Below are 12,099 nucleotides of genomic sequence, written 5' to 3' on the forward strand. Positions count from 1 at the left end.
TGATATCTTGTCATTATCTCAGTTTCAAAATCTATTATACAGGAGATCATGATATCAATTTTGATGACCAATGCTTTCTTTATTATTTGGCTATTGCCACTTTTGGAATTTGATATTTGATACAAGTTTCCCTTTGGTTAGAAAGTTTACTAAATCACACTAATTTCGACGTCAGATTTTCAATTGTCAATTTTTGGTTAAGAAACTATGGACCCATCTAATATATTTGTCTTTCTTGAAATATTGAAGCTACAGAGCCTTAATTCTATGTTGTTCTCCAAACCAGATTCATCGTGCATGGTGCAAGAAAATTGCATTAAGACTAAAAATCATAGCAGAGAAAAAAAATATTACCTCAAATAGTGACTACAATGACTAGAGCCATTTATTATGCACGTGTGTGTTTAATTCTGCTAGTTTAAGTTTCAAGGTCACTTGTTTATTGGGTTGGATCACAATAGTTCAGTAAATAGTAATTAAGTGTACGTTTGCTCTATTATTGTAATAATAATAGTCAATGATTTAAGATTTGCTCCTCATGGCACAGGACACAGATTTAGAATGGTTAAAATGGCTTATAGTGTTATGTGGTGTAAATATTCTATTTTAAAAAGGTTAAAATGGTCATTTACTCAACTTCAATATTTCTTTTCCATTATTTTAATAATTACTAACTAACTTTAATTCAAAAAATTTCCTTCTATTCTCATTTATTTCTCTTGAATTAAATTATTTTCTATTTCTTACTTTTTTTTCACTACTTTCCTATTTCTTTCTCATAATCAAACAACTCCTAACACAATGGAAGCCATCTAAGACAAAATCTTTTTTTTTTATCATATACTTATGCAACTACCTTCAAGTTATCATTTTGGCAAGAAAGAACTTTAAAAAGTTGTTAGAGAAGAAGAAGCCTATGATAAAGTATCTATTTAAGTGTATTTGGTTGAATTGATTTGTTGCTGAAAGAAAGAGAAAGATAAGGAAAAAAAGAAAAAGGTGAAATCTCCATCCATTTGGTTGTGAAAAAATATTGTGGAAAGTTTTAAAATTAACGTGAGTCCTAACAGAAAAACATTTCTGTGCTGATATGCAAAGAAAGACAAAGAAAAGTTATTTTTTGTCACGTCTCATTTTTGCATCGATAATTGATTTACACACCCACATAATGGATTATGTGTGTAGCATAATCCATTATAGGTGTATACAAAACAGAAAAAGAAAGAGCCTCTTACTTCTCGAGCCACCCCAATACACCACACGTGCCATCACTGTTGGTTCATGTTCCTCGTATCTGTGGCGTTCAATAGGTACGATCCAATCCAATGCCCACGCTTAGCAACCCGTTCCCCGCGAACCACCGCAACCATGACAATTCCAGTTATCGCAATATTTTTTCTCACATAATCACTATTTTTTTTTTCTCTTTTTAAACCAATAATAATAATAAAATTAATAATAATAGCGATAATATTAATAATTTCTCTCTTTTTTTCCCTTACCTATCACATCACTTTAATTTAATTACTTTTTTCTCTTTTCTATTCTCTTTCTACTGTATTTTACTTTTTTTCATTCCTCTTTAGACACAACCAACCACAATTAAAAATTCACTGTCGTATATAATAAATAAATATTGCACGGTTGAGATTAATGTTCGGATACCTGAAGTGTGATTTTTAAATATTGCATTTTAGTCCTAATATAATCTAAAAAATCATTTTCAGTGCTCGTAAGTCATAGCAAGCAAAAAAAAAAAATTGTGGCTATAGTTATTGTCAAGCGTCGTCGCAAGCATGTTTCGGGAATTTTTCACCCAAAAAATGCAAAAAATATTTACCTACATAATATAATCTAAAAAATATTTACACAAATAATATAAATTACTATTCAAGGTGAAAAATTACCTCTATTTTATTAATTTCAGCATTTCCATCGCAATGTCTTTTTTTTTTTCGAAAGCACCTCACTCTATCGGTTTCTCACAATATTCGTAAGATGTTTTTTTTTAAAGATAGTTTAGAAAGGTTTTTTTATTTATTTATTTGAGTTTTTTTTTTTGTTATCTAAAATTAACTATTTTTTTTGTTTTTATTTGTTTTAATTTTTTAAGTTCACTAATTTATATACATAAAATTATAAAAAAAATAGAATTTATCTAGAATAGAATGTAAGAAAAATATATATTTAAATACTTAATATAAATATAAATTAGTTAAATATTTATGATAAATGCATATATTTAAGTGATCTAATTATTTAACCAAAACAAATTAAATAAATCAAACATGTTCAATTTTGATAGTTTGCATTGGTGTAAAACTATGAATACTTAAATATGAATTAATCTATAATAGTATTTTAAAAATAATTAATCCTTAAATAAAACCAGACAATTTTACTAATATGTCATTTCTCTCAACATTTATTTTTCCAAATCCTTAGTACATAAACAATAATCCATAAAATAAAACAACATTACACATAAAATCCTAAAACATAAATAATCAATACCATAAAAAACAAACATAAACGATAAAACCATTGGTGAAACACACTTGATGATATGTTGCACACACGAAACACATATTGCTTGACAAGAGGTCAATTCTCCTTCAAAAACACTTGCATCAAATGTTAACAACATATATGTATACAATGCAAATTTGTGAATACCAAAATTATTGGTAACCTAAAATGTAAAAATATTACCTTGACAAAATTGTGTATTGTAATATTCAAATAACATTTTGAGTGATGAGTAAAGGAATAAAACACAACCTGATGTAGAGTAAACCATTTAGTTCAATAAAAAATAAACTTTATATGACACAGAAAGTAAAAAATAAACAAGAGTAAAAAAACTTACGTCTTGTAGATCTAAGATAAAATCAATGTGAATGTCCATTATATATGGACTAAAATTTTAACCTTCTATGATTGTCCTTTCATAGTGACATCAATAGTCCATGTAGGTTCCTGAAATTAAAACTCTCATAAATGAATATTCAAAAAATAGCAATGTAAAATCGTTAGAAAGCGAAATAAAGTTGACTACCTTGAGCGTAACTCTCATGTCGCTAAAATTGTTTGGGGTACAACTTTTGACAATGATGATCGTTAAAGGTACATGATCAAAAGTATAATCAATGGATCCTAACGGTGTCTCGTGAGGTGTGTCATCGACATTTGTCAATCCTACAAATATACAAATTTAACAATCAATTGAATGTTTAGGTATATCAAATACAATAAATGTTTTACGATAGCTGACCTTGTGATCGAACGAAATCTAAAGCATATAACCATGTATTTCTATTAAATTCACTTTGGGTTACTTGGTGGACGCACATTATGAATTCTTGAGTTGGGAGTGACTACCTAGATTGTTGATTCATCATGACAGCTTGTACAACTCCATCCGGACCAGGAATAAGTGTTGTTGAACTGGAGGATGACAAATTAGAAGAGCGAACAATGGATAAGAGGTCTAAGTTATTAATGTCAAGAAGCTCCCATGGATTATTGTCTATGATGAATAAGACTTTGTGAGAAAAATAAATGGTTTGAAGATGATGAGATAGGGTGAGTAGTAGACAAAAGGGTTGAGTTGCATCTAACCCCCCTACACTCTATATATAATAGGTGATCTATTGTTTTCACGTGACTCATACCAACAACTGAGATTGCACCGACAATATAAATGATTTAGATTGGGTCTTAATTAATTACATTTGGTTTGCACTATTCAAAAAATCAATGTTTAGTTAAATCATCTCGTATAAAACATTGTTCAGTTTCATTGTCTTGAAACAAGTAATGTGAGGTAAAAATCGTATAGGAAAAAACAACATAGGATCGCATCCTTTTTCTGGCACAAAGGACGAAGCTCTGCAAGATTCATAATGGGTGAACAAGAACCTCATTTTCGTCTATGTGTTATGGGTCGTTGATTATTGCTGGTGCTATCTCGATCGTTCCTTTTTTTGGCACAGAGAAAAAAGCTTTGCAGGATCCCTGATCGGTAAACTAATGCGTTATGAGACGTTGATTGTCGTCAGTGCTATCCTAGCCACTCCTTTTCTGGCATAGAGGACAAAGCTCTGCATGATTCTTGACGTGTAAACAATAACCTTGTTTACGTCAATGCATTATGGGTTGTCGATTATCGTCGGTGCTATCTTCGACACTCCTTTTTTGAACACTAATTTTATCTTGTTTTTGGACACTTTGTTTTTCTAAAATTGTTTTATATTTTTTTCTTACACTTTTTTATTAAAAAATGAACTATTTTGTTTTTGTTTTAATTTGTTTTAAATTTATTATTTTACCGATTGATATATATTAATTTATAACAAAGTACAATTTATCTCGAATAATATTTAAGAAAAATACATATATTTGAATACTCAATATAAATGTAGTTTAGTTAAATATTTATCAAAAATAAATATATTTAAGTGATATAATTCTTTTACCTAAACAAATAGAACATGGTCAATTTTAATAGTATGCATTAATTTATGTAAAACTAATTTTACTTAAATAATATTTTTTTAAAAAAATAATTAATCCTTACAACATGGTCTCTATTTGATTTCAAACAGACATGAGTCAATCAAAAGTGTCTACTCAAGACATGATAGTGGGTGGACGACACAAAATTTGTGCATGTGTTTTATATTCGACATATTGCACAAAATTACATGAAGAGGTACAAGAACAACCCCATCAAATAATTAATTATCAATATGGGTGAGTGTCAAACTTCTTTCTCTTCATACTAAATATCACTTTATTTTGTATTATTCATAATATTTAAATTATATTTTTATAACTACTAAGCATATGCAAGAACGAAACTTACATTTAATCAATACAAAATTCTGAGGGAGGAAGTAGATGCTAACTGAGCAATTAATTGGCTCTGCGAGATTTTACGAGAAAAATGGACTCTCGCATGAAATGATGGTCGATGATGGGGCACATGACCACCAATCCTGTTGATTCAATTAATTCGATACTCAAGAAATCAAGAAATTTGTCAATAGGTGCGCTAATAAAATTAACATATGTAAGGTGTAATGCATTATTCAACAAAGGAGGGAGAGAATCTACAACAATGTTTGCATCTGACCAAGTTTATACGAAAGTACTTAACAAGGCCATCAGAGACACACAGAGAAAGGCAAACGCTCACACTATTCTTGAGTTCGACCGACGTGACACACGATTCTTGGTCTAGGAGATAATAAACTCGAGAGAGGTTCGACTCGTTGGAGATTTCACGATCAGAGTGAATGAAAGATGGTGTGAATGTGACAAATTCCAGAAATTACACATGCCTTGTTCTCATGTTGTTGCTGCTTGTAAGCATGCTCATTATGAATACAGAAAGTACATACATATCATGTATACGTTGGAAAGTGTCTCCAACGTATACAAATGATTGTTTGGAAAATTGTGCAATGAAGCCTATTGATCATTGTATCACGAGTCAATGATCTACCCCAACCTAGAAAAGAAAAGAAATATTAAGGGTCATTCTATCTCCTTTTGTATCCACATCGAAATGAATATTTGAGAACTAGATCAACCAAAGCGATGTTCTGTGTGTCACATCCCAGGTCATTCAAAGAAAAACTATCCTCGCGGTGTAGGCTCAAGCCGACAACATTAAATGTATATCATATTGTTTGTATTTTTAAAATTTTATTGTATTACTTCAAATTTAAATATTTTAGTTCAATTCAACTTGTTGCTATATTTTTAATCATCTTTTGCTCGTTTGCTACATTCTCCTTTTCTTTTATTGTTATTTCTATTTTTTCCACTTATTTTTGATAAACTAAATGTTTTTTCTTTAATAAAAAATTTAAAATAAAATAAAATTTATTTTATCATTAACTTAAATATTTTTCTAATTTATAGGATTTATGATATGATACAAAAGAAACATGTAAAAAAAGAAAATACTATACTAAGTATGTTAAAAAATGTAAGAGTTGAGTTTGGTCTATTATTAATTATAGATTTTATTTTTAGCTTTGATTTAATTTATTTGAAAAGTTTAATTTGGTCTATTAATTTATTTAAAGATCTATTTTATATTCAAGTTTTTACATAATTTTAAATAAATTATATTTTTTTATAAATTAATTTATATAAATTAGCAAACCAAAATATTTAAACAAATTAAAACAAAAAAAAACAGTTATTTTTTTTAAAAAAAAACTATGACAGAAAATTGAAAACAATTTTAAAAAATAGAAAAAAACCTCAAATAAGTAACAAAAAAATTTAAAAACGAAAAAAAAACATATTCTGACATGTGTTTCAAATAAAAAAAATAATTTTTGGGTTGTATTATTTGAAATAGTTTTTTAATTTTTTTTAATTATTGGGGGTCAAAAATTCCATGTTTCGGAGGAGAAATGCAAATCAAGTGTACGAACGTTTGTGAATCTCTCATTCTCTCTTAATCTCTCAGCCTTTGCTTCTTATCTCAATTTCTTAGTTCTGATTTTTGAATTTGTTTATTTTTGTGCATTCGGACTTGCTATCACTGTTTAGAGAAACACGGTTGTGATTGGGTGGGTGGTTGCAATATACGATTTGATTTAATTTTTAGATAAAAAAAATTGTGGTTGTGATATGATTTGATTTAATTTTTAAATAAAAAATTATTCAAATCAAATATAAAATAAAAATGAGGTTAGATTTTAATATAGTGTTAAATCTGAACTAAACTAAATCATTTGTAATTTTATTCAATTCGTTCAACGATTTTTTATATATTTTAATATACTATCATAATTTATAATTTATTAATTAAACTTTCATAATTATTATGCTATATTATTTTTTATTAAATTTTTTAATATATTATTTTAATTAAAAATTATTATTTTTACTTTTATTTAACATTAATATAAAATGATATTATCAACTCTTCTTATAACATAATAATAATAATTTGTATGTCACTTGATATTTAACATTATTAATACACCATTTTTTAATATATAAAAGTAAAATATATATATCTTAATTATAAAATAAAAAAATGATTTAATACTTATTACCGACAATAAAAACCAATAGTTTTGAATATCTCTAGTTCCACTACTACCTGACTTGTACATGAAGTCACAAATGGAGATACCACTTTGCTTCAAAATTGACTAACATGATGGGAGTGAATTAACTGTGAGGCAAATAAGAAGTGGAAGTACCATTTAACTCCCAAAATAGATCGATCCAACAAAAAATAATTAATTGAGTGTCAAACAAGAAATATCAAATACCTCATAGTCACACAGGAAAAAAAATACTTACACTTAAGACTTTAAAATCCAAAAATAACAGTTTTTATTTATTTAAACCATCAATATTCTTCATTGGAGACAATGCTCATGGAGCCGAGAAAGAACACTATGGGTAACAATTTTTTTTTTTCCAAATACTTAACATATTCAAAACTCATATTTAAAATATCTATTTATTTAAAAACAATTCTACGTCAATTGATTTATGCATTTAGTGATAAAATAAAAATCAATCAATTTGTTATCTTTCTTTGGTACATGGAGGAACAGAAAAAAAAACACAAAAAATAAACGAAACTAAGTTACTGAATGCTGTCGAAGAAAAGCAATAATATAATTGAACAAGATTAATGTAGTCTTACTGGAAATTACTCAAAAGAAAAAAAAAAGGAACAGCCTTTGAAGCCTAAGTTAGGCATGAAAGTATGCCATAAGGAGGAGGTTTATAAATGTTAATTCCAACTAAATTAACACTTCGAAATACACACCATTACCTTAAATCAAACTCAACTAGTAGCCATGCCTTCACATTAATCGCGTACCAACTCATAACTGTACAAAACATCAAAACCCCAATAAATAGGACCTCCAAAAGCACAAACAAGACCAATCAACAAGAATGACAATTCCAAAAACATATAAACATGTGTAATTGTCTTCTTTTTTGAAAGAACGTGTAATTGTCTTTGACACAACATATCATAGTTTTTGAAATTTGCATAAAATAAGTTAGCGAGTTAGGGGAAACAAACATTTTTTAAATACTCAGGCTTATACAAATGACTTAATTAAACAGATTTTGTTTTAAGAAACCGAAAAATCCGAGTTTGTAATGCATAGTTCGACTGTGTATATATTGAATATCTGTTAAAAAAACAATTTAAATTTCCAATTTCAAATATATAAGATATTGATTAGATTAAAAAAACTATTATCTTATCTTTAAGATATTAGTTATATTTAAAGATATTATCTAAAAATTAAGAATTTATTTACTCTTTTAAGATTAGGATGATAGATTTATAAATAGATAGATTTTCATGAGATGAGAAAAATCTCTAACCTCTTGAGAGAATATCACCTTAAGTGAAGTGTCCAAATCAAGTTAAAATAAATAAATTTGTGTTATGGATGTAGCATGAGGAGTTTGTATTTTCTTATTTTTTTGATGGTGTTACCTTTCTAATTTTATGGTGTATTTTCTTATCATTATATGTAAAGGAATGCATTTTTTTCCAACAATATCAATATATCATGTTCAACGTTAGTTATTTTTTGTCATTTTATTATGATGCATGTGTATTTTGGTTCCTGAATAAATTTGTGATAAAATTTAGTTTTTCAATTTTTAATTATTACAATCAAGCTTTTTTTTTTTTACTTAAAATTCTTAAAATTTTGCTTTTCCCTTGAATAAGTAAAGGTGCTGAGTGAATTTGCGATATAAAATGATTTAAAAAGGCTTAAAAGTTAAAAGTAAAATATTAATAAATTTTAAAAGATTTTGTAAGTGAGAGATAACTGTTTCAAAGATTCGAATATTTTTAATTTTTTTATTTCTAAGAAGAGTATGATATTTTGACTCAATGAATGATTTGTTTTAGCGTTGAGGTCAACTCTTGTTGTCGCCAGGACAATTCCAATTCCATAGGGTGTCAAGTTCGAATCCGATAGAAGAGCATAAAATAAATAATAAAAAAAAAACTCTTGTTGGCTAAATGAGATAACTTTAGAATCATTTAACGGGTTGAATCCATGAAAATTTTGAGAACAAGATGAGAAATGAAAATTATACAGATAACAAAATATAGGTAAATTTTGTTATAACAATTAAAAAATAAAAATTTAATTATCATAATTAAACATATTTATGGAAATATTATAATCATTACTGAAATATTATAATTAAATAATCATTTAGCGTATTTTTTAACATATTTTTATTACTAATTGATATTTATTGAAATTACAAAAATTTATAGTTGTTGTCTTATTTAATGACTAATGATTATCTCTCTTATTTTATATTTTTTTTAGAATTTTTATAATTACTAAACAATGTGTTACTAATTAATATTATGTTCTAGCAGAATTAGGTCAAATTTTTAGTAAATATGTTTTTAGTTTTTTAAATTTAAGATTCTTTTTGTTTTGGTTTCTCAATTAAAAAATTAATTTTTTAGTCCTTCCAAATTACATAATGTCGTTTTTAGTTCCCTTGAGTGAATTTCAGAAACTAAAAAAAAAAAAGCATAGTCCTATAAAATGAAGTTGAGGGACCAAAATTAAAATTTTGTGAATTTGATTAAGAGACTAAAAACAAAATGTCTCAAATTGAGAGGGTAAAAAAAATATTTGAGTGAATCTCTTAAGCAAATATTGGATTTAAATTTTGTGAATATAAAAAAATTCTCAGTGTGATTAATCAAATTTTTAGTAAAAAAGAATAGATATTTTAGTAAAATATAACAAATAAGGTATTTATTAATATTTGGATAAAATTTGATCAAAAGATCAAATTGGTTCATTTCTACAGCCATTAATCTTGTTTTATTTTATTTTCTTTAGGTCACAGGAACGTTGCGGTTAGGAGCAAATGGTTTATATAAGAGTGGGAGAGTGGGCCGTGGAATTGGGATTGGGACCCTAAAATCCAAAATGGGACAATGGATGGAAGAATGAAGGGTAATAAAGAGAAAGATAAAGGGTAAAAATGCGAACAAGACTCATAAGAATTTAAGTAGCAGCACAACACAATGAAAGAAAGAATGAAAGAACCAAACCACACTCCTTCCGAAGCTACTCAGAGAGAGAGATATTGTTTTGTGCTTTCTCAATGGCCACCGCACCGGCTCCGGCTCCGGCTCCGGCTCCGGCTCCGGTGAAGTCGCAGCCTCTGCACAACTTTGCCCTCCCCTTCTTGAAATGGGGCGCCAGCGGCAAGAACAACACCACCAACGCCGCCCACCACCACCGCTTCCGCCGTCCCTCCGATCACGCCTCCGAGCCCGACTCCTCCGACCCCGACTCCCGCCCCCACCGCCTCGGATCCAGAACCGCGCGCAACCGATTCTCACTCCCCCTCAAACCACCACCGCCGCCGCCTCCACCACAACCACCGCACGACGACGACGCCGACGACTCCGTGCAGAAGCCGTGGAAGCTACGCCCCCGCAAACCCGCGCTCCTCCCCAACAAGACCGCCCTCGAGATCGGCACCGGACCTTCCCGAAACCACCACCACCACCACCATCACGCCACCAACAACGGAGAATTCCTCGACGGCGGCGACAACAACCCGGCGCCGAAGTCGCTCCGGCTCCGCGGGTTCTCGGACACGCAGTGCAGTGAGAAGAAGGAGAAGAGGAAGTTCTGGATCGCTCTCTCCCGTGAAGAGATCGAAGAAGACATCTTCGTCATGACGGGCTCCAGGCCCGCTCGCAGGCCCAGGAAACGGCCCAAGAATGTCCAGAAACAAATGGATGTAAGCCCGCCGCATCTCTTCACTTTCTCAACTCCTTTCAACTTTTTCATGCTTTTGTTTTTTCTAATTTTTATTTATATTTTATTTTAGAGTGTTTTCCCTGGCTTATGGTTAGTGGGGATAACTGCTGATGCTTACAGAGTCGCTGATACACCCACCAAGGTTCTCTCTTTTTTCCAATGTTTGTTTTTTCTTTTTTGGATTTTGACGAGGAAACTGATACACCGTTTATGGTTTGATTTCTTGCAGAGGTGAAGAGAATTTAGGAAGGTCTTGGGAGATTGGAGGTACAGAGGCGTGGAATTTTGTAAAGAGGAAACCGAAAATGTTGGATTGGAAATTTGGAATTTAGAAACGAACCATGATGATGATGCTCATTTCCTTGCTTGTGTTGTTTTGCGGCACACTAGGGTTTTAGATGCAAGGGGCAGCTTTAGTTGATTTTTAGTAGTAGTAGTAGTAGTTTATATATTGCTATAAGGAAAGGAAATATATATATATATATAGATTAATTAATAGAGTTGAATGCAATGCAGTGATAATCTTTTCTTTTCAGTTCAGAGCTTTTGGTTGGTTTTCTTAAGTTAATTTTCTGATGCATCAAATGGTTTTTGATGTTTGACAGGCTTAGGGTAGCAAAGCTTGTAGTTAATTAGCCAAATCATCGGTTCAATTCGTTGGAGGCGCACTGCTTCTGCATTCTTACTCCCTAGCTCCCGAAGCGGAAATAACCCTGTTTGAGGTTGAAATTCACTGCACTGGTTGCATGCTTTTGATGCCTTTCCATATGTATATTTTGATTTCATATTGTTAATTGGTTTGATTCACACTTCCTTTTGGTTTTTGCATGATGATCTTAATCCTAACCATCTATTGGGAGAGGCTTTAAAAATAGATTGAAATTTGTTAAATCTGATTGTAACATAACCTAACCCGAGCCTGTAGTTGGGGATAATCAAGCATTATAATATGAAAGAGTCATTTTAGTGCATTGGTTTGTTTGTAAAGTTTTGTCTTTTTTGAGTTATTATTATTTGTTTGAATTGACACTGCAACGAACTTTTGCACCCTGGATGGAAGAGGAAGACGACAGGTGTAGTGTGCCCTCTCACTTGAAATTCAACACCATTGTGGATTGAAAGATACAATGCTGTTGTTTTCTCCGATGTGTTCTACATCAATCTCAATAAGAATTTCAATTTTTTTCGCCCCCAATTTAATTTTGCTTTTTTTTTTTCAATGTTTTTTTGTTTTTTTGTCAAACTGTATGATCGATGCATACTCTAT

The 12,099-nt window shown here is 30.0% G+C and overlaps 1 protein-coding gene across 2 annotated transcripts; it reads left to right on the forward strand.

Annotated features, from left to right (window-relative positions):
• The first annotated feature begins 9,962 nt into the window (after window positions 1-9,962).
• LOC100779063 (inactive histone-lysine N-methyltransferase 2E) lies at window positions 9,963-11,803 on the forward strand. 2 transcript variants are annotated; one of them, XM_003525529.5, is made up of 4 exons: window positions 9,963-10,812; window positions 10,903-10,974; window positions 11,062-11,099; window positions 11,438-11,803. In XM_003525529.5, the coding sequence occupies exons 1-3, from the start codon at window positions 10,165-10,167 to the stop codon at window positions 11,065-11,067; spliced, it is 726 nt and encodes a 241-aa protein (XP_003525577.1). In that variant the 5' UTR covers window positions 9,963-10,164; the 3' UTR covers window positions 11,068-11,099; window positions 11,438-11,803. The 2 variants fall into 2 exon arrangements, with proteins under 2 accessions (XP_003525577.1, XP_040871868.1); XM_041015934.1 differs by having other exon boundaries at window positions 11,062-11,803.
• Window positions 11,804-12,099: the final 296 nt, after the last annotated feature.

Source organism: Glycine max, chromosome 5, assembly GCF_000004515.6.
Source record: "Glycine max cultivar Williams 82 chromosome 5, Glycine_max_v4.0, whole genome shotgun sequence".
Lineage (NCBI taxonomy): Eukaryota > Viridiplantae > Streptophyta > Magnoliopsida > Fabales > Fabaceae > Glycine > Glycine max.

What these genes read in the sequence shown, in the direction of transcription:
- LOC100779063 (XM_041015934.1), top strand. Translation starts at nt 10,165, where the DNA reads ATGGCCACCGCACCGGCTCCGGCTCCGGCTCCGGCTCCGGCTCCGGTG. An exon ending in ATGTCCAGAAACAAATGGAT is followed by an intron (nt 10,813 to 10,902) that starts GTAAGCCCGCCG and finishes ATTTTATTTTAG; the next exon opens with AGTGTTTTCCCTGGCTTATG.